This window comes from Gopherus evgoodei, chromosome 7 (genome assembly GCF_007399415.2).
Source record: "Gopherus evgoodei ecotype Sinaloan lineage chromosome 7, rGopEvg1_v1.p, whole genome shotgun sequence".
In the NCBI taxonomy this organism is placed as follows: domain Eukaryota; kingdom Metazoa; phylum Chordata; order Testudines; family Testudinidae; genus Gopherus; species Gopherus evgoodei.
In genome coordinates this window covers 51,533,942-51,557,636 of record NC_044328.1, presented here as the reverse complement: position 1 = coordinate 51,557,636, position 23,695 = coordinate 51,533,942, and the positions used below count along the sequence as shown (strand labels likewise).

Below are 23,695 nucleotides of genomic sequence, written 5' to 3'. Positions count from 1 at the left end.
ATATTGTACCTATTAGAATTGGCACTCGTTTTGAGTCATGGTGACTTTTAAATGGGTCATCTTCTTGAGTCTCAACACCAATGGCATGAAGCAAATATGAAGACATACTTGGGAGACATGAGGGTTCAAAGCATGAGATGATCTCACTATTTGAACACTTTCCTACCTTTTTTTTTTCGTCTATCATAACTCTCAAATGACTTGGCTCAAAAACTCCATTTTTAGTGTAGTTTTAGTCTCGTCAGCACCTGGTGCCTTTGATTAGTTTTGGGTGGGGCCTTGTGTTGAAATTATTTCAGTTATTAAAAGTGGTTTTTATGCAATATGGGATCCAGTGTTGAACTGCATATGGTCATGATGGGAGACGATCAGGGAACCGTATGCCAAGGTAAGGAGAAAGATCCACTTTAGCTGGGCAGAATGTGGTATGGAAGGCCAGGGTCTGGTGGGAGTATGAGAGAGACATACACACAGTAGTTTGAGAAATACTGCTGATCTAGAGACCACACCTCAAATCCATTAACTCAGCTTTACATGCTCACACACATTCCTTCTTCCATATAGCAGGGAAGCAGGAGGTGGGGAACCCACCTGGGAGACAAGGAGTTCCCCATTTTGCCTGGGGAGGGAGAATTGTGAGGGTGTGTGAGAGAGAGAGAGAAAGTTACAATTTCCAACCAGTTGCATCAGAAATAGCTGTTCTGATATTTTGAGCCAAAAGAAGTTGGGAAATACTCCCTTTCAGAATTGGCCAATAAAAGTGTGTCTAGCTGTTTTACATAGGTAATTTGTTAGCACATACCACCTTTTTATAGCACAGTATACTGCATGTGAGTTTGTGGCAAATGATTGATTTTAGTTCGCCGAACACCTAGTAGACTTTAAACTGCTGTGAAATGAACCTTGTACTCCTCAGAATTCCCCCTACCTCCAGTTTATCTTCCTCTCTTATGCTCCTCAGGCCAAATGGATAGCCCTGATCCTCCCAATATGTACGTTTTACAGTGTCCAGCTGCACAGAAAGCACCAGAAAACAATTCTTTTTTTAGACACTTTTTAAAAACAATGAATTTATTATTGTTGTATTCTTTTTTTAAAATGTTAGTTTTAGTAGTCTGAGCCACACAAACTGGAGCTAGATACTGTATGAGGCCAGCTATTTCTTAAATCTCGCTTCCCCCCACTAGACTTGCACTGTTCTAATTATGGGCATCTCCTGTACAGTGTTAGTTATTTCTGTCTAGTTGTATGGTGACCTAGAGATCTCCAAACTGAGGTTTTCAGAGGTAAAACATACTATTTCATTAAACCACTTTGCTTACTAGAGAATGAGACCTGTCTTTGCATTTAGACTTTAAAAAATTATTTACATCAAACTGCTTTATGCATTATTTTAAATGACAGAATTACAGGCACAACCAAAAAAGAACCATATAATGAGAATCCTGAAAGCTAGGTCTTAATTTAAGAGCATTAAAACACTATATTTTTCTAACTCTCTTAATCTGGAAGTTTGAAAACTAAAAAGTACATCTTACCTGGAGCAAACCGTGACACGCATCAATATTTCTGTTGATGTTTTTTAGTCTAGTGCAACTCTCATCCATCTTTCTTTAAAGGTGTTTTGCCATTTGTGAAACAGGTAGTATAGGAGTCTAATGTTTTTGGGTCCACGCTGATTTCCTTATCAGAAAGAAAATATTCATGGTTTAGCAATTAAATATAAAGTTCCAGTATTAAACAAGTCTTAATTCAGTCAACAGTAAGCCATTGTTAAAATATTCTGGTGACCTAACGGTCTATAATATAGTTTTATAAATGTAATTTAGTGCAAAATATTGATAAGCTATTTCACACTGAAGAATCCCATAATAAATAGATGTTTTGGCCTCTAGAGTAATCGAGTCACCCTGAAGATGGATGTTTCACATACAGAACATTCTCATGTGATTGGCAAAGGTGGCAATAACATTAAAAAAGTGATGGAAGAAACAGGATGTCACATCCATTTTCCAGACTCAAATAGGAATAACCAAGCAGAAAAGAGCAACCAAGTAAGTATTTAATACTTTATTTATATTTTACAGTATATATTCCTAGAGAATTGTTATGGTGGTGCCTGCAGTCACACAATCTGTTGGAGGCGCATCTTCAGACTATCATGACAGGTATGAGGATAGCAGAACAGCAGTGAGAAGCTACTGTGGCTACAGAGACATTCTCTGTGAGAGTAGGTCTACATCAAGGACCACTATTCATGTTTGTGATTAGAATGGACACCTTGATGTAGGAGATTAGGAGAGAGGCTCCACCAAGCTTGCTTTTTGCTGGTAGCATATCGTCTCATGAAGATAACACCACACTGGAAAGGGGTTTAGAAGGAGGCCCTTGGAGGGCTGCATTGGAAGAAAATGGCTTACGAATTAGCCAACAAAAGACAGAATATGTGATGCTTTGTTGAGAGGGACAATGAGAAGCCAGTTAGAGTTAGTCTGTTCAACAATTTAGGTTCCTCAGTTCATTGTTGAGCCACGATGGGAATGTGCATGCAGAGGTTAGGAGCTTGTAATGGAGCGTAAATTCTTCCCCATCCTTGGTCACCACAAAAACCACTCGGACTCTCTTCTTTTGTGTCCTCTTTGTCTAATTTATTCAGGTCCTCTCCAGCAACTCCTGTACAGTGCAGTTCTGCAGATCTAATACTTATGGCCTGATTTCCTTCAGCCCCATTTATCAGGTCCCTGGGAGGAAGAGATCTCACTTCCTTCGGATTTCCTTCAGACTGGGCACAGCCAGCTAGCCCTGTTCTCCCTCACTGCCCCCTACTCCCAACAACCTCCTTCCTGTCTTTTATCAAGCTAGTCATCTGCTGAGCCAGTTAGTTCTTTAACTCATCCAGCCTCCCTATCTGATTAACTAAGTCTTTCTATTTCCTCAGTCAGCCATCACTGGGTGAACTAATTGAGGCCACAGTGGTCAGAGTGCAGATCCATCTGTTAGGCTTCAGCGCTTTGTCACAGAGCCACATGAAGAGCATGTGGTGTAAATGGAAGGAGTAGACAGGAATTTTCTGCTGTAAGAATATGCCAAATAAACTAAAGACCAAAGTATATAAGATCGTGATTAGGCCTGCTATGACATTTGAGTCAGAATGCTAGCCAGTAAGGAAGAGAAGAACAACTTCTTCCACTGCCAAAATGAAAATGTTCAGATGGATTCCAGGTAAGACCAGAGCTAATAGACTGTGCAATAAAATGGTATGGGAAGCCCTCATCATGGGAAAGCTGAGGGAGTATCTCCTGAGATGGCTGGATCATGTGAGGTGACGAGATAAGGGATAAGTTGACCAGAAAATACAATAGCTAGTAGTCACAGTACAAAGAGAGTCACACATGAGAAAGACCTAGAAAATGGTGGTTTGGGGTGATGAAGAAGGAAATGAAGAAGGTCGATGTCAGCTTGGAAGACGTACTTGACAAGAATGCTTGGAGATTGTGACAGGGTGCTGATTAGAAAGACTTCAGAATCAGCCCCCTGCCATGCCAGCCCCATTTAGGTGAATAAAGTGAGCTGGCTGGTAAGAACCTACCCTAATTGGGGAATGAGGGCCAACTGCCAGCCCAATTAGCCAAAGACTATATAAGAGGCTGGGATGGTGGAGAGTGAGGGATTGCAGACTGGGAGAAAGCCCTTCCCTGCTGGATTCAGACACAAGGAACCCAGAGCTGTATAGTGAGAAGGTGGTAGGAGCACCAACTTATAAATAAAAGCACCAGTATTTTCAGAACCCGAGGGTCTCTGGGTGACTTTATCTGAGGCCTAGTCTACGCTTCGCGTTTAAACTGAATTTAGCAGTGTTAAACTGATTTAACCCTGCACTCATCCACACAACGAAGCCTTTTATATCGATATAAAGGGCTCTTTAAACCAATTTCTGCACTCCTCCCCGACGAGGGGAGTAGCGCTGAAATCGGTATTGACATGTCGGATTAGTGTTAGTGTGGCCGCAAATTGACAGTATTGGCCTCCGGGCGGTATCCCACAGTGCACCATTGTGACCACTCTGGAAAGCAATCTGAACTCGGATGCACTGGCCAGGTAGACAGGAAAAGCCCCGTGAACTTTTGAATTTCATTTCCTGTTTGCCCAGCATGGAGCTCTGATCAGCACGGATGGCGATGCAGTCCCAAATCCCAAAAGAGCTCCAGCATGGACCGTACGGGAGATACTGGATCTGATCGCTGTATGGGGAGACAAATCTGTTCTATCAGAGCTCCGTTACAGAAGACGAAATGCCAAAGCATTTGAAAAAATCTCTAGGCTATGATACAGAGGCCACAGCACAGTGCTGTGTGACAAGCCTAATGGAAAACCAAAGAATCAAATGGATGCTCATGGAGGGAGGGGAGGGGGTACTGAGGACTCCAGCTATCCCACAGTCCCCGCAGTCTCCGAAAAGCATTTGCATTCTTGGCTGAGCTCCCAATGCCTGAAGGGTCAAAAACATTTTCCTGGGTGTTTCAGGGTATATGTCGTCAATTTACACCCTTCCCTCCCCCCCCCGAAAGAAAAGGGGGAAAAAACGTTTCTCGCCTGTTTTCAATGTCACCCTATGTCTACTGCATGCTGCTGGTAGACGGGGTGCTGCAGTGCTGAACACCAGCATCCCCTTCCCAGTGGCAGACGGAACAATATGACTGATATCCGTCTTCATCATCAGCCCGTGAGTGCTCCTGGCTGGCCTCAATGAGGTGGGCCAGGGGCGCCTGGGTAAAAATGGGAATGACTCCCGGTCATTCCCGGCAGATGGTACAAAACGGCTGGTAACGGTCCTCATCATAGCAACTGGAAGCTGAGCTTTGTCAGCACTCCCCTTCCATGTCTAAAGAAAAGATTCTGTACTACCTGGACTATCATAGCAGTGGGAGGCTGGGCTCCTTCCCCCCCCCCATTTAATGTCCTGCCTGGACTATCATAGCAGCTGGAGGCTTCCTCCTCCTCATTTTATCTCACTAAAAAGTCAGTGTTTCTTATTCCTGCATTCTTTATTACTTCATCACACAAATGGGGGGCACTGCCACGGTAGCCCAGGAGGGTTAGGGGAGGAGGAAAGCAACAGATGGGGTTGTTGCAGGGGCACTCCCTAGAATGGCATGCAGCTCATCATTTCTGCAGGATCTGACATGGAGCGGTTGTGCTCTCTGGTTCTCTAGTACACTAGGCAGGACTGACTCTATTTTTAGACAAAACATAAAGAAGGGAATGACCTGGGGAGTCATTCCCATTTTTGTCTATGTTCCACCGGCCGACCTCAGCGAGGCCAGCAAGGAGCGCCTATGACAGCAGCAGACGGTACAAAATGACTGATAACCGTCATCGCCAATTTCCAAATGCAAACGGTGCAAAATGACTGATAACCATCATCTCATCACCAATTTACAATGGCATCTGGTGCAATAAGGATGGTAAACACCTCTGCTACCTTGCAAAGGCAAATGGATGCTGCTGTGTAGCACTGCAGTACCATGTCTGTCAGCAGCATCCAGTACACATATGGTGACAGTGACAAGGCAAAACGGGCGAATGGTTGCCATGCTATGGCGTCTGCCAGGGCAATCCAGGGAAAAATGGCGCGAAATGATTATCTGCCATTGCTTTCACGGAGGAAGGATTGAGTGACAACATTTACCCAGAATCACCCGCGACACTTTTTTTGCATTGGGATCTCAACCCAGAATTCCAATGGGCAGGGTAGACTGCGGGAACTCTGGGATAGCTACGGGATAGTTACCCACAGTGCAACGCTCCGGAAATCGACGCTAGCCTCGGTACATGGACGCACACCGCCGAATTAATGTGCTTAGTTTGGCCGCGTGCACTCGACTTTATACAATCTATTTTACAAAACCGGTTTATGTAAAATCGGAATAATCCCGTAGTGTAGACATACCTTGAGCCTAGCAGATGCAGGAGCCAGGGGGGCAGCTGTGCTCTGTTACAGAGATGAACAAGAGTCTCTGACTCTGATTGAGGGGACAAGGCAAAGGCCAAATAGTAGATGATTGTGATGGTCCCATTCTGGCCTTAAAATCTTAAGTACATATGCTTATTAATATAAGATGGTTATTCCATTTTTAAAGTATTATATAATTATTTTTGGTTTAATTATTTTTTTCCTGGTTTGTATACATTGATGGTTATCGAATTAACTCTTCATATCTACATCGGGTGTGCAAATCAATGGATTATTCTAGGTGGACTGAAAGAGAACCTGTTTTTGCAAACAGTTCTCCTTTATGAATAGGTAGGGACAATTAGTGATGTGTTCATCAAATTCTTTCAAATATTCAGAGGACAATCATTCAGTATAAGGAAGTGGTAGAGAAGCAGGACATCTGGATTACTGATTTTTATTTATTTTTTAAATTTCTGGGTGGTTTTGGCATATTAAGTTATATAACAACTAAAGTTTGTAGATGTCTAACAAAAATGAAAACATCTGATGAAAGCAGTTCAACTTTATAGTGTTTATTAGAGTGAAGGTTGCTTGTTGAATTATAATACATCAAAAAGATTCTTGCTGTTCTATAATACTAAATTTAAAGGACATTTTTACTTTTCAGTCTGTCATTATAGCATACTAATAATTTGTTCAGGCTTTTTTTTTAAGTGACATGTTCCATAAAACTCCCAGTGGCAACTTAGGATGTAATTTTTAAAAAGTATGTTCAACCTTAAGGACTAATATACTGTTGCAGAACAGTAATTGCAGGGTTCGTTCTGAATGGCTATGTTGAATTTTGATTACAGTTTTTTCCATTATTCAAAGTTTTCAGAATGTTAGAGTTCATAGCATAAAAATCAATATACAAAAGTAACCCTTTACTGGAGGGATTCAGTTTTCAACTACTGTTTTAAAAAATGTCAGACACCAACAGAAGTACAGTACATATCAAAAATAACATAAATAGCTGGAGAATTTTTCAGATAATTTATATGAAAACTTGATATTGTCTGTGTTCTGACGTTTTCAGGTGTCTATTGCAGGACAGCCAGCTGGAGTGGAGTCTGCCAGAGTTAGAATACGGGTAACTGTATTTCCGTAACTCGCATCTCATACACACTGGAGACAGAAGAAGTTGAGGGATAGAAGTGGGAAATGGTAGTTCAGTTCTGAGTATTCTGGCTGTCTTGTGGTCTCTATGCAGATCATATCATAAAACCCAAAATTGCAAGAAAATAATGTCAGCAATATTCTCAATGAATATTTGTTTAATCTTTTTAATTAGCAGATTTCAAATCATAATACAAAATAAACATAAAGGGCTTATGAGTTGTGTGTACATACGTGTTAAAATATATTAAGAATGTTAACATTCATGTGGACAAACTACATAACGCTGAAGTGACACATGTTTAGTCACTATGTTACCTAAACTGATTTAAAGCCTGAATTTAGTGTCAGCTATTTAAACCAGATTTGATCTTGCAGTCCTTCTACTAAGAATTATGTGGTAAATTCTCCCTCTTCTGAAGTAATTTAGTTGCCTATGATTGAATTTTAACTGTGTATGCAGTAAGTGTAACTAATGTGATGGACTGTTGCAAAATAAATCCATCCCCACCAATCACACTCTGCACTCATTGCCCCCATCATAACAATCTCTTTTGATTTTATGTGTATCTCACACAACTCTTTTTTGAACCATATGACATATTATGAACATTTTAATGTTCTATGCATATACATGCATTAAGGCTGTATGTTTGATGGTTGTGATGGTTGTGACAGAAACCATGACTTTTATAGGGCTTTTCCATAAAAAGTCATTATTTTTCTAACCCCAGCCATCCCACTGTTGAGCAAGATCCCTGAATAAATTTTCACGAATGTAGCTCAATATATGGTCTATAAGTATAGAAGCGTGTGAGAATGTGACATGGTTTCTTTTATTTTTGTTTGGTTTTTTGACGTTCTTTATTTGAAAAACAAAACTGTGGCTTTTTTGCAATTTTTCTAATGATATATGACATTCGTGCTTTTTTCCATGGCAAGGTAATGAATTTTTTCCATTTGTTTGTGACAGCAAACACCTTGCCTTGGATGATGTCAACAAACTTAACTTTCTGTAAAGAAAGCTCAGGGAGATTGTAAATATTCTAAATGTTATCTCAGTGGAGTGAGAGAAAATTCTGAATTTTTATTAAAGTTGTGGTAGGCTGAGTAAATGTGATTGTGCTTCAAATACATGCTGTGATTTTTCTCAATCTCACTCTAGGAGCTGCTTCCTTTGGTACTTATGTTTGAATTACCCATAGCTGGAATTCTCCAACCCATCCCAGATCCTAATTCTCCCACAATTCTGCATATATCACAGACTTATAACATTTCAGTTTCCTTTAAACAACGTTCTCGAATGTATGGTGCTACTGTCATTGTTAGAGGGTCACAGAATAATACTAGTGCTGTGAAGGTAATATATTTAACTAACGTTATTCCAGATATCCTAAATGTGTAAAAACTTAGTTGCTTAAATGGTGTCTTGTTGTAATACCCTGGTTGATCTGGAAGGCATTTATTATTATAGCTTTTAACAGTTTGGATGCCCTGATCTTAAATGTTGTTGTTGTTGTTGTTGTTTTATAAAATAGGATTTGTGTGTGTACAGAAAAACATTTTCAGTTTGAAACCTAATTTTATATGTTTACTTCAATTTAAATTTTAAATATATCAGAGACCTTATTCAGGCTTTAGGCATTCTGAGAAATGGTTAATATCGCAAACCAAAATTAAAATAGCTATACCAGAATAGGGGCCAATCTCACCTATCACCAAAAACAGCAAGTAAGCAAAAAATGTAAACCAATGAACAAATCAAATCCTAACCCCCACATACCTGAGTCCTCCCCAAATGTCTGGTTAAATAGATGGACTTGCAATACCCTAATGGTCAACAAATTTGAGCTATTTCAGACAAACGGGGAAACAGTAAATTCAAAAGAAATGGAAGGGGCCAATCACTCAGGACATGTTGCTAACAGCCTTTTAAGCTAAAAGCAAGGGAGCTCCAGCTTGAGTACTTCTGTGGATGACAGCTGTGGCAGTATGGTTCAGAGAGACAAGTGGTGTCAAGTAGGTAGGTCCCAAGCCAATTAGGGCTTCAGAGACCAAAACAAGGGTCAAATCTTGCAACTAGATTTGTTCAGATATATTCCTATTGATTTCAGTGTGGCTGTATGTGGGCACAGGTTCCACCTGTGTGGAACCAGGGGCGGGACTGAGGCTAAGACATAAAAGGCCAAATTTTTAAAGGTATTTAGGTGCCTAAAGATCCAGATAGGTATCCAATGGGATTTTCTAAAGCACCTAACTTCCTTTTGAATTCAGTGGAGTTCAAATGCCGTTCAAGATAAGTTGGGTACAGTACAACTCTTTCTGAATTACAAGTTAACTTGATTTTAAACAAAATCGTATATTGCTCTCCCCATCCCCCAGTAAATCCTTTATATGTTGCTGCTTATTTATTCTGGAATGTGAAATGTGTGCTGTCTAAAGCAGATGTAATCTGATTAAATTCTTATTTTGTATCCACCGCTGTGCAGTTTTGGTTGTTTCTCTATAATATATTTTCTCCTATTTGTCTGTAGGAAGGAACAGCCATGCTTCTGGAACACCTGGCTGGTAGTCTGGCCTCTGCAATCCCTGTGAGCACACAGCTAGATATTGCAGCACAGCATCATCTCTTTATGATGGGTCGAAATGGCAGTAACATCAAACATATCATGCAGAGAACTGGTGCTCAGATCCACTTCCCTGACCCCAGTAACCCACAAAAGAAATCCACTGTCTACCTCCAGGGCACAATTGAGTCAGTCTGTCTTGCCAGACAATATCTCATGGTAAATATTTCAGTGACATCTGTATGAAAAATGTCAAGTAACTAAAAGAAAATACCATCAGTTCTTGTGTATTTATCATCCAGATGCAAATGACTTTCTGTCTTGGAGCAGAAAAATTAGTATTTATTTACATAACAGAATACTGATTGAGATGAGTGCTCTTCTTCTGACAATGTGCCTAATGAAATAGTTTCTATGAACTGTAGCTGTCTTATATCTGATTTTATCAGTAAATGTGTTATACACTATCATGATAAAAGATGCTTTGCCAATATGAATGACAATTAAAATTAGTTATGATGGTGATGTTACTGATTAGAAGGCAGAAATTTAGATAAGCAGTTCTTTTCTTTCATTAATGTCCAACCACCTCTTTTTTTCCATCATTTCGTTAGTGTGATAAGTGGGCAGCTTTTCTGGAGCCAGTGAGAGAGGTTACGTGGAATATGCGTGAACCAAATGATCTTTTTAGAGCAGGTTTCCTTGGAAGTACAGATGATCAGATACATCGGAGACACTTGCTGACATCCTAGCAGGTTCTACATTCTGTAGTCTTGTTAACTACATTAGCAGCAGACCTGTCAGATATTTTCCAGTGAAACATACTTTCTTTGGAAAATGCCAATTTGCTGAACCAAAATGTTTTGTTCTGAATTCATTACACACCAAGAAACAGACAGGTTTCTGTTGCGGCTCAAGGCGATGGCAAGCTCCTGACACTGCGGTGGCCAGCTTTCTACTCTGCAGCAAGAGCCATGGTTACTACCAGGACCCTTGGGGCTGCTAAGCTCCATGCTCCATAGCAGTATCCTTGGGAGAGCCCAGTCTGGAGCTGGAACTCTGGCTGGAAGTGGGAGCCTAGCAACCTTGAGAACCCAGTCAGGCTCACTGGGTCACTCATAACAGTGACAATTCGGGTTTAGGACTGATATAGAGCTCTTGCTATGGTGACACAAGAGGGTTTCAGGTAATTTAATAAACATTAGGTGAAGGTGTTTAGTAACTGATCATTATTTCTGCAAGTGGCATATTTGTGTTTTACCTCACTGAGAATAAAATGGGTTAGGTTTTTTTAAATGAAATAACTGATTCAACTAGCCACATCATCACAGTCTCTTTAGCCACTGTTTGCTTAATGTTTTACAATTAGTTACAGCTATCACTAGTGAGTTTGTAGTAAGGCTTGAATGTTAAGCTCTTCATAGTAAACATAATCTTTAGTATAGTGTTCTTTATCTCTACATTAGTCACAGTTTCTGAGTTTAATAGAGGCTTCTAGAAGAGGTATGGGGTATGATCTAGAGTTGTGACTGCCAAGACTGGGTGCATTATGATGGAGTTTGTTTATATCTCATGTGACAAAGAAAATAACCATATGATCAAGACTAAAATACAGAAAATGTAGGAATATCACTTGTAGGTGTAACCCCTTTGCACTAGATAATACAATACATGAATAAAAATCAAAAATGAAGTTTTTATTATAGAGACATCAATATTGCAAGCCCTTATATTACTGACTTCTAAAACCCCATGTCTGTACTGTTTTGAGCTATTCTCCCTTCCTTTACCACCCCAACATACATTCTCTCTTCCAGTGCAGATGAAGTATGTCTAGAGAGAGAGCATATGTATGTGTACATGGTTATCTGTATTACAAATAATATAATAGTGGTATTGATTCCTGAATAGGCATGCTTATAAATATTGAGACACAGCTATGGTACATATATCATCAGTGAACTTCAAAGTATGCTACTCCCATTGTCATTCAAGCTGGAGAAGATAGGGGAGACAGTAGTGCCCCAAAACATAAATAAGAATAACACATAAATATTCAAATACCTTTGCTGCATGGAGGAGAGAAAGATTAGAAGCTATTGAAAGGTTTTGTAGAATATTGCAAAATTCAATTTTCTCATGGTAAAACACCTGTAATTTCTGTGTCCTCAGACCTACAGGAAGCCCATAGCCCTTAAGAAATATACTGACCTAAACTGAGGAACAAATTAAGATTTAGTTTGTCCAACCTGGCATTGTTCCAAATATTTTGAAATATTTACTCATGTTTCCAATGTTATAGCTAAACATGTTTTTAAAAGCAAGTGTTACAAAAAATGAATGGACATTTTTAATGTATGCTAGTGTCCTTATATTTGCTAGGTGATGTGACAAAACTGAACATATTTTTTAAAAAGGAGAAACTAACTAAGTGTGTGTATGTATGTATGTATGTATGTATATGTTGCGACAAAGTTCCTCCTCTACCTTGGTCAATCCTGTGCTTATTGGCAGATTTGCACACCTTAGTGGTCTTCCCCTCTGGTGGAACCCACAGTCTGGGTCAACTCCTCTTGTATCTGATTAGGAGTTGGGAGGTTTGAGGGGAACCCAGGCCCACGCTCTACTCCAGGTTCCAGCCCAGAGCCCTGTGGATTGCAGCTGTCTATAGTGCCTCCTGTAACAGCTGCATGACAGCTATAACTCCCTGGGCTACTTCCCCATGGCCTCCTCCAAACACCTTCTTTATTCTCACCACAGGACCTTCCTCCTTGTGTCTGATAAGACTTGTACTCCTTAGTCCTCCAGCAGCACACCCTCTCACTCTCAGCTCCTTCTGCCTCTTGCTCCCATCTCCTCACACATCCTTCCTCTCCTCTGACTCCCCCTCACCTGACTAGAGTGAGCTCCTTTTTAAACCCAGGTGCCTTGATTGGCTGCAGGTGTTCTAATCAGCCTGTCTGCCTTAATTGGTTCTAGCATGTTCCTGATTACTCTAGTGCAGCCCCTGCTCTGGTCACTTAGGGAACAGAAAACTACTTATCCAGTGACCAGTATATTTGCCCTCTACCAGACTCCTGTACCCCACTGGTTAGGGTCTGTCACTTATATATATATATATAGAGAGAGAGAGAGAGATAAAAATTAGGAGTAAGAGATATTTACTAACTTAATAGCTTTAACTACTTTATTTAACCTGGTCAGCTGCATGGCATAAAAGCTACATTCATTCCTTGGATCTTTGAAAATAAATTTCAGCACAGTGCTTTTTCGCTCTGTTCAGTGGACTCAAATTTCTATATTTTTGAGACTTCTGAGATACCAGAAGCTTTCTAGCTATAGTCAGATTTATTATTGTCTGCTTTCCTGGAAGCAGGCTAAATAGGGGCTGATGTTGTGTCTGAACTAGACAATGAAACTATCATGATTTTTGTAATAATGGATTTGATAGAAAAATATACAACAGTGTGAAGTCTATGAAGACTTTGAAACCCTTTGGAAAGAAAATGTAACTGTGAGGTTATGCAGAACTGATGCCTGCTGAATAGATATGATTTATTACTTGCATGCTGCTAAGCAGTATCTCAAGCACATTCAGCAAGCTGACAGTCATTAAAGGTTTGACCATTTTTATGTGTATATTTTATATATACATTTTTCTGATGCATGAGTAATACTGTTTTTGAATTGCACTGTCAATGTCCATTTTAAATTGCAAACTTTTTGGGATTAGGAATCATGTTCTCTTTTCTTTTTTGAACAGCATGCAGCACACATTCTCTATATGATGATAATGGTTTCCTTCTTTGCCAATGTTGTCTTATTTTAAAATCTCATGAATTTCAAAAGTGTTGCAGCTTAATCTCTGAAAATACAGATTTAGCTAGTCAGTGGTGAGGCAAAGGGAAGTTTTATTAAAGATTATACAATCCAGCGGGATTTTCTTTTTCACAGTTATAACATTCTTTTTTCTCTCACTCCAAATATGACCAAATAATGGTACTGCTAACAATTCTTTTGACAATAGTTTGTGTCAATTAGACAGTACATACATACAAAAGTTGATCCTTCCAACCTCTGTAATTTTGGGTAGTGAATGTGTATAATTTGTGAGTTAAATCTTTGTTCACGATGAGGTGAGATTCTTAATGAACAAACCATCGCACCCTCAAACTGTCAAGCTCTCTGAGTATTGGGATTGTGGGAGGTAACACTCATTTTGTAAAATTGCATTCTCACTATTTCAGTCAGAACTGCTAAGATCTTGAACTACATAGGACAGGAAATGTTAACTGTTGTGTTTTAGCCAATGTTGTATTTGGTACAAGGGTACTTTATAATTTGGATTTAACTTTCCAGGGTTGCCTTCCTCTTGTGCTGATGTTTGATATGAAGGAAGAAATTGAAATAGAACCACAGATTATAACTCAACTAATGGAACAATTAGATGTATTCATCAGCATTAAACCAAAGCCAAAACAACCAAGCAAGGTTGGTGAAAACCTAACATAGTTTTGCAAACTATGAGATGTGTTCTCTGCACACAAAACCTCCATAATGCTATATGAAATATTGAACATTTCATTGCTGGATATTGCATTTAAAAGAGCCATTGACTGATTTGTCTTGTCTTCGCTTTGGTACTGCATTTGTGATATGACCACATTCTGTTCTGTTCCAGGAGTTGCTACCCTTTGGTTGCAGTGAAGCTGTACACATTAACAGCAGAATTTGACTCATTAGCTTTCAGCTGAGAAGTAGTTTCCAATCAAAATGCATTTTTTTCAAATGAATTACAAACGTGACAAAAATATCTTCAGGTTGAATGTTCCATACTATACTAGCTCTGTTCAACAGCATTTTTTTTATTCAATATTTGATAAAATTTAGGTCATCTGATTTGTCTAAGTGGCTGATCCTGCAAACCTTTAGTAGAAGGTAATGGAAGTAGCCACAAGTAAAACTGCTCTTGATTTGGTTTACAGGTTCAAATTTTAAGTCACACAACTCCCTGTTATTTTTAACAATCTCTAGGCCTATTGTGATTTGTTGAAAGAGTAGTCTTAAGTTCATATCTTTTTTTGCAGCAGGTAATGAGTGTAATAATTGAAAAATTAACCCTTTTAAACTGAGGACACCTGTCCTTAAATCTGCCCAGTTCATCATTTTCAGATCCTTGTCCAATCCATTATGTATAAATTTTTGACAAACAAACTGTAAAATGTCAGATGAACATTCTATTATGTCAGCAGTTTTGATGCTAAATATAGGAACACTTCAAGTCAATAAAAGGGACTATATCATTTTCATTTTGTACTTTCAGGCTCCTATATTGATTTCAATAGATAGAATTTAATGCAAATAGAAAAGAAACATGTTTTTATTGCATGAAGCATGTTTCTTGTAAATGTAATGGGAAGCAAATGTGAGACTCTTATCTAACAACCATCTCTCTTGGCTACCCTCTACAGAGCTTGAACGCTTACAGTAGCTGTTAGCACCATTCCATCATCATAGTCAGGCCATAATTATCCTTCCTAACTTTATTAACTTCATTTAATTAAAAAAATGAGCAGTATTCCTGGGACAGACTGTTTTCACTTTTAAAGGTCAACAAAAACATTAAGAAAAATGTTTTAACCTTGCCACAAACTATTGAATGCCTGAATAATCACTAATGGACATTTTGTTACTGCTATTTTATGTTGTGCTCTGACTTTACTGGGGATATGTCTTTACTGTGTGTAGACTACACTGGTATAATTGTTCTGGCATAGCCCCATAGTGTAGAAGCAGCCAGCACTGACAGAGAAGGGATTTATCTATCGGTGTAGGAACAGCCACCTCCCCAAATGAAGTTAGCTATGTCGACAGAAGTCCTTTTCCATTGACATACCTGCACCTACACTGGGTAGTTATGTTGGTATAGCTACATCAGTCACGGCTTAGGCTTTTCATATCTCTGACCAGCATAGCTCTGCTGACGTAACTTTTCAGTTTAGACCAAGCCTGTGGCTCTGAAGCACCATTGTAAGATTTGTGTTTTCATGAATTTGTATTATACCTTCATATCAATCTCTTTTTTCTTTTTTGCAGTCTGTGATTGTAAAAAGTGTCGAACGAAATGCCTTAAATATGTATGAGACAAGGAAACGTCTCCTGGGACTTGAAAGTAATGGAGTCACTATAGCAGCAAATCCATCTACAGTCTCATGCCACGTTGGCCTCTCATGTCCTGGTTTGGACATCTTGCCCTCAGCTGGGTTAGGACTCACTGGACTTGGTATATACTTTACTCTTGTTTTATAATGTTTGAAACACAGTTCACGTGTATTGGGAAGTACAGAACCAGTTATGCTTTTCAATTATGAGTGGTATTAGGTGTTGGAAAATTTAAGGCCCACCCTGACATTTCAAGAGTATTTGTCATTACAGAGCATCCTCCAATGCAGGGCCAGCTCCAGGGGTTTTGCTGCCCCAAGCAGCCAAAAAAAAAAGCAGATGCGATCGCGATCTGCGGCAATTCAGTGGGAGGGCCTTCGCTCTGAGCGGGAGTGAGGGACCCTCTGCCAAATTGCTGCTGAATACCTGAAAGTGTCGCCCCGCACTGAGTGGCCGCCCCAAGCACCTGCTTGATAAGCCGGTGCGTGGAGCCAGCCCTGCTCCAATGTTTTAGTAATGGATAGTGGGAATAGTTTCAGTGTATCCTCTGAAAGATGGAGAAGTTTAGACATTTGAAAACTAAACTCTTTACCCATTCAACTTAATGTATATAAAGGGAGGTACTCCTTTTCGGGTAGGGTAATACGTGAAAGAGAGATTATAAATCAAGTGTGGCACCCCATTTGTGGCTTTCAGAGAAACTCTTATCCAAATGAACCCCCTTACTCCTGGAGATATTATTTGACTTGTTAAATAGAAACTTAAGTGGGTGAACAGGAAAAAGACTCCTTGACTACATGGAGGTAGTTTGCCGTTTAACATTACTTAAAGGTTAGCATTAGGTAGCAACAATGTTTGTTTCTGACTATAGTAACTAAATATTGAATGTCATTATTTCTTGAGAGAGACAAGGTGGATGAGGTAATATTTTCTTTGTTACCAACTTTGGTCCAATACAAGATATTACCTCACCCACCATATGTCTCTAATATTCTGGGATTGACACGGCTACAACGACACTGCAAACAACTATTTCTTCACTCATGTGTTATTGGCACTTTTCTGTCAGTATAAATTTAAACCAGGAGTGTTTATATTTTCTGTCTCTTTCTAGAAGAGAATTATTATGCCATAAATAATCCTGAAGGAATTATCATTTTGTATTTAAAAGCTATAACTTCTTGATCTTTGTTCACCAAAAATACATACAAGCTTATGTATAGATATATTATGTTTTTTCCACCGTACTTGGGTTATCAAACCTTCTCCATGCAGGACCATCACTGGCAGAAAAGGGGTCAAACGAGCCATATTTTCTTTTGACTCTCAATTCAACAACTCATTATGGTTGCATCCCGGAATCCATAATTGTGTCTTGGGTGGAAGCTGGAATTTTGGCTTGTGCGATCTGTTTATATTTTGATGCCATGCTCCTCCCCCATGGTACCAGTACTTTACACATTTATAAAACGTGCAGAGTTTTGTGGATGACTTGTGGATGTTGGATGGGATTGTGAGTTCTTAGATGTGATGAGGTTGGCTAACAGAGGGAGGCAGCATGGTATTGCCAGGTGAGGATATGCTGCTTCCTCTCTCCTTCCTCCTCCATGCTTGCATCACCCTGTGCTCCAACAAAGGCACAGCTTAAAGAAAGTGAAGACTTGGCTGAGAGGAGGAGGGCGGTAAAGTAGCGGTTACCTCCTCATCACCTTTAAGCAATGCTTCCCAGAAACAGTGGAGAGACATGAAAGGGAGGAGTGAGAAGCTGCTTTGTGTAGCTGTATGAGCAGCAGGCAGAGGCACTTAGGTACTGTAATAGTGGGAGCCAAATTGATAGAAGGTGCAGAGATTCACCTTTGTTTTGTTTAGCAGCCACTGGTTTTTGGTGACTCCCCTTGCCCCATTTGCATGTGCACACTTCAAAAATCCCTGTCCTAAGTTGTGTGTATGCTATCTCAGCAGAAATAGCACTGTAATTTTTGTAAAGTAGTTTAAAAATCAACACAAACACTTAATATAACCCTTTAAAAATGTTATTTACAATTCCTGTATAAACAAATGCATAATGGATATAATTGTTTTGACAGGTCTCTTAGGTCCTACTGCCTTGTCTGTCAACACCTCTACTGCTCCAAACTCGCTCTTGAATGCCCTTAATAGTTCTGTTAGTCCTCTGCAGAGCCCAAGTTCAGGCACACCTAGCCCTACGTTATGGGCAACATCTCTTGCCAACACGAGTGCCACAGGTCAGTAGAAGTTAAATAGAAATGAAATTAGTTCTTAATTTTTTACTGGAAAGAAAACTGAAAAAGCCAAACCCATTCATTCTTTAAAGTCTCATAGAAGGAAAGAATTCTTCTTCGAGTGCTTGCTCATATCCATTCCAGTTAGGTGTGTGCGCGCCACGTGCACGTTCATCGGAAGACTTTTACCCTAGCAACACTCGATGGGTTGGCTGGGCGCCCCCTGGAGTGGCACCGCTATGGCACCAGATATATACCCCTGCCGACCCAGCCACCCTTCAGTTCCTTCTTACCGCCCGTGTCGGTCGTTGGAACAGTGGAGCGCAGCTGAGCTGACCTCCACTTCCCTAGCTACTCGTAGTTCTCGTTCGTTATCGTGTGTATAGTTATATAGTTATAATCCTTTTAGAGAGAGAGAGAGAGAGTTATACTTTTTTTTTCTTTTCTTTACTAGCATAGTTAGTTTAGTAATAGTTAGCGGGGTTCGGGGAGTAGCCCCTTCCCCACACCCGGTGCCGGAGCCCATGCCCGGCTCACCGGGTTTCAAACCGGGCTCAACCTGCCACAAGCCAGTGCCAACAGGAGATCCGCACGACTCCTGTTTGAAGCACCTCGGGGAATCGCACTTGACAGCTAAGTGCCCCATTGGCAAGGCTTTTAAGCCGAGAACAAAAAGGAGTGGGACTTTCACTTACCCCTCCGCCTTCGGCACCGAGCACTGGTCACTCGGCGGGCAGAAGCGCCTCCTCGGCACCGGACCGCGCCGCTACTGCCAAGGCCTGTCAGCACCGGCCATCGCCGGCACCGACGTCAACTCGGCACTGCTCCCTCTCTCCAAGGTCGAGAAAGCCTAAGACTCCTCGTGCTTCCGTGCCAACTGCACCGCAGCCAGAGAACTCATCTAAGTCAGATCGCCGTGGACCGACACCTGCAGAGGCATCAATGACGTTGGCACCGTCGATTCCGGTCCCACAGGGCCACCTAATCCAGTGCCTGACAGCTCCCCGGCGCGTGCCGTGGTTGAGCTCCCCGCTCCTGCTGCTTCCGTGCCAACTGCACCGCAGCCAGAGAGCCTGTCTAAGTCGGATTGCCTGGCACCGACACCTGCCGAGGCACCAACGACGACGGCACCGTCGATCCCAGTCCCATGAGGGCCATCAAATCCGGTGCTGGACAGCTCCCCAGTACGCGCTATGGTTGAGCTTACTGTTCCCTCCACGCCAGAGACATTCCCAACTGCGAGGGATCTCATTGCCAAGCGGCACCGTTCATGATCATAGTCCCACAGACTCTCCAGGTCTTGTCGGCACTCTCGCTCCCAACGTCACTTGCAGTACCGGTGCTGTTCTCCTCCTCGGTACCGGTCGCACTCGCCGCACCGGTCGGTATCCCGGTCGCCGACCCGCTACTCTCAGCACCGTTCCAGCTCCCGGCACCTCTACAGGCACCGTGACTCCCGTAGCCATTCCCAACCTCGAGATCTCGGTCGACCTCCCAGCACCACTCTGGCCGCAGGTCCGGATCTCGTTCCAGGTACTGGTACGCCTCCCGGTGCCAAGTTGGGCAAGGTCCAATAGAGACAGAGATTCTGTCCATGGCTTTTCAGCACCTCCATGGCCATCCAGACACACATCAGTGTCATCCCGTGCGGACAGCTCTTATGCTCAGGACCATGATTCTAATGTGCCCACCAACAACCTGAGAACCCATCAGGACCTCCTATGGAGGGTAGCACTCAATATGGACCTCCAGCTGGAGGAGGTCCCGGAGCTAGAGGACATGGTAGTGGACATTCTATCGCCAGATGCCCCGCTAGAGGGGCCCTACCTGTTTATTTGGACCATCCAGGCGAATGCCGGTACTATATGGCAGTCACCAGCCTCTATCCCTTCTGGGGCCAGGGTAGTCCAGCGTAAATATATGGTGCCCTTTAAAGGGTACGACTACTTGTATCTCCATCCTCCTCCCTGCTCACTAGTCGTTCAGTCCGTTAAGGAGAGGGAACGGCATGGCCAGCAGGCGCCAGCCCCGAAATCGAAGGAGACTAGACGAATGAACCTACTCGGCCGCAAGGTGTACTCTGCAGGGGCCTTACCGCTCTGGGTGGCAAATCAACAAGCCTTGCTTAGCCGCTATAATTATAACACCTGGGTGGTGGTGGGTAAGTTTATGGAGCTTCTCCCTCAAGACTCCCGCCAAGAGTTCGCTGCCCTCTTGGAGGAAGGGAAAAAGGTGGCCAGAACTTCCCTCCAGGCCTCATTGGATGCAGCAGACTCAGCAGCCAGGACTCTGGCCTCGGGTGTTGCCATGAAGCACATCTCATGGCTTCACGTTTCAAACCTCCCGCCGGAGCTGCAGTATACCATTCAGGACTTACCATTTGATGGTAAAGGCCTCTTCGTGGCAAAGACTGCCCCAGGCTGCAAAGCCTGAAGGACAACAAGGTCCTAATGCGCTCTCTCGGCGTGCATACGCCGGTGACCAAACGCAGGCCTTTCTGTCTCCAGCCACACCGCCGTACTCTTTGCCTAGCCAGAGACAGGACTTTGGCAGGTGGCGCGGCCGAGGTGGTTGCAGACGACCGTCAGGACCCCAAGAGGGCCAAGATCAAGGTCCCTCGCAACCACTACCGGGACCAAAGACGAACTTCCGAAGGTGTGCCCGGGGGCGGCATACCAGTTACAGGCCGGGATCCCACTCCTACTTCTTCCTGGTGGGGTCTCAGTTAACTTCAGATTGCTGGGTCCTACGCACACTGGAGTATGAGTACCACCTCCAATTTGTTACAACCCTGTCCCTCTTCAGGGACCCCTCTCACGAGCAATTCCTCTTACAAGAGGTGCAGACGCCGATGGACAAAAGGGGAAAGGGGTTTTACTCCTGTTATTCCCTAATCTCCAAGTCGAACGGAGGTCTCAAACCTATCCTAGACCTGCGAGGACCCAGCCAGTTTAAGATAAGGTTGAAGTTCCGCATGGTATCCCTGGGAACCAATATCCCGTCCTTGGATCCTGGAGACTAGTGTGCCGCCCTCGATATGAAGGACGCGTACTTTCACATCGCCATCTTCCCTCCACACAGGAGATACCTCTGCTTTCTAGCCAACCATCAGTACTTCCAGTTTACGGTCCTGCTGTTTGGCCTTCCTACAGCCCCACTGGTATTGACCAAGTGTATGGCCGTAGTCGCCGCCTATCTCTGCCGACGTCGAATATGCATTTTTCCGTATCTGGACGATTGGCTTATCTGAGGAGACTCCGAGACACAAATCACTCAGCATGTGGGTATCGTCAAGGACCTATTCACACGTCTAGGCCTTATGATCCCTATAGAAAAATCCACTCTGGTTCCCACGCAGAGGTTAGACTTCATAGGAGCTATCCTGGACTTCGATCTAGCCGGAGCCTGCTTACCACAGCCGCAGTTTCAGGCGATGGCAACATTCACCCGAGTTCTGCAGACTTTCCCAATGACCTCGGCTTGCACTTGTCTCGGTCTCCTGAGTCCCATGACTGCCTGCAAGTTTGTAACCAAACACGCCGGGCTCCGCCTCCATCCTCTCCAAGTTTGGCTCAACTCGGTGTACCGCCCGGATAGGGACCCAGTGGTCACAATAGTCACCATTCCCTCGAGCACCCTAGGCTCCCTAGAATGGTGGCTAACTCCCTCCCTGGTGTGGGCAGGGATGCCTTTCCATCCACCCCAGCCCTCAATGTCCCTGATGACGAACACGTCATTTCTTGGCTGGGATGCTCACTTCAGTCACCTTTGAGCTTAAGGCCTTTGGTCATCTCAGGAGCTGGCATTCCACATAAATGTTCAAAAATGAGAGCAGTCTGCCTGGTGTGCCAGGGGTTCCAGCAGCAGCTGCGAGGCCGTGATGTCTCAGTGTTTACAGCCAACACAACGGCCATGTGCTACATAAACAACCAGGGAGGGACATGGTCTTACCCCTTTTGTCAGGAGGCCATCCATCCCTGGGACTTTTGCATAGCCCACTCAATAAATCTGGTAGCGTCCTTTCTCCTAGGCGTTTGGAACACCATGGCACATTGACTCAGCAGGTCTTTCCTGTCTCACGAGTGGTCAATCTGCCCCGATGTAATGCATTCTGTTTTGCAGAAGTGGGGATTTTTTTCCCCACATAGACCTGTTCGCTTACAGTGAGAACAGGACATGCCAGATGTTCTGCTCCTTCCAAGGTCTCTCCCTGGGATTGGTCTCGGATGCTTTCCTGATGCCGTGGAAGGGCCAAATCCTTTATGCCTTCCCACCGTTCACGCTGATTCATAGGATCCTGCTGAAACTCCACAGGGGCAGAGCGCGCATCATTATGATCATCCAGGTAGCACTGATATAATATGTTGCTTGACCTGTCGATAGCCAACCCAATTACCCTGCCACTCCTCCCAGACCTCATAACTCAGGACCACGGCAGGCTTCACCACCCGGACCTGCAGTCTCTTCACCTCATGGTGTGGCTGCTGCGTGGCTAAACCAAGGTAGCAGGAAGCCTTCCACCTGGTCAACGTACCTGGCCGAGTGGAAGTGTTTCTCCTCCAGGTGCGAAATGCTTGATCTTACTCCTACTGAGGTCTCCCTCCCCTCTATTTTGGACTACCCCTGGCCTAAAACAGCAGGGCCTAGCGGTATTATCTCTGAGGGTACACTTGGCAGCCATCTCTACTTTCCACCCAGGCTAAGGTGAACATTCCGGGTTCGCACACTCTATGGTTTCGAGGTTCCTCAAGGGCTTGGAGTGCTTATACCCTCAAGTATGCCGCCCAGCCCCAACCTGGGACCTCAACCTGGTTTTAACCAGACTTATGTCTCCCCCGTTCGAGCCGTCAGCGACCTGCTCGCTGCTATACCTGTCTTGGAAGATAGCTTTCCTCGTAGCCATTACATTGGCCAGATGAGTCTCCAAGCTCAGGGCTCTTAGGTGGTTCCACCGTACACTATGTTCCACAAAGACAAGGTGCAGTTACTACCACATCCGGCTTTCCTGCCTAAGGTGGTTTCGGCCTTCCATGTTAACCACACTCAACGCAATGGGGGCAACAATTGCACTCCCTGGATGTCCGTAGAGCGCTCGCATTTTATATTGAGCGGACAAAACCATTTTGTAAAACCCCCCAACTCTCTGTTGCGGTAGCAGACCGAAGGATGGGCCTACCCGTTTCCTTTGAGGATCTCATCTTGTGTGATGGCGTGCATCCGCACTTGTTATGATTTGGCTCATATTTCCCCAAGCCACATCACCGTGCCTTCTACCAGGGCTCAGGCTTCATCTGCTGCCTTGCTGGCTCGTGTACCTACCCACGAGATCTGTCGCGCAGCTCCATGGTCCTCGGTCCATATCTTTGCTTCGCATTATGCTCTGGTTCAACAGTCAAGAGATGCTGCAGCCTCTGGCTCAGCAGTTTTACATTCTGCCACATTTCACTCCGACCCCACCACTTATGTAAGGCTTGGGAATCACCTAACTGGAATGGATATGAGCAAGCACTCGAAGAAGAAAAGACAGTTACTCACCTTTGTAACTGTTGTTCTTCGAGATGTGTTGCTCATATCCATTCCAAACCCACCCTCCTTCCCCACTGTCGGAG

General features: G+C 43.1%; 1 protein-coding gene across 3 annotated transcripts in view; it reads left to right on the top strand.

Moving 5' to 3' along the window:
- Positions 1 to 23,695, top strand: part of BICC1 (BicC family RNA binding protein 1) — a 215,038-nt gene that overhangs the window by 168,994 nt on the left and 22,349 nt on the right. For all 3 annotated transcript variants that reach the window (XM_030570387.1, XM_030570389.1, XM_030570390.1), the window contains 7 exons: positions 1,896 to 2,054; positions 7,035 to 7,088; positions 8,280 to 8,474; positions 9,649 to 9,900; positions 14,041 to 14,172; positions 15,778 to 15,964; positions 17,931 to 18,089. In XM_030570387.1, coding sequence (XP_030426247.1) covers positions 1,896 to 2,054; positions 7,035 to 7,088; positions 8,280 to 8,474; positions 9,649 to 9,900; positions 14,041 to 14,172; positions 15,778 to 15,964; positions 17,931 to 18,089 — 1,138 coding nt within the window. The remainder of the gene's footprint in view (positions 1 to 1,895; positions 2,055 to 7,034; positions 7,089 to 8,279; positions 8,475 to 9,648; positions 9,901 to 14,040; positions 14,173 to 15,777; positions 15,965 to 17,930; positions 18,090 to 23,695) is intronic.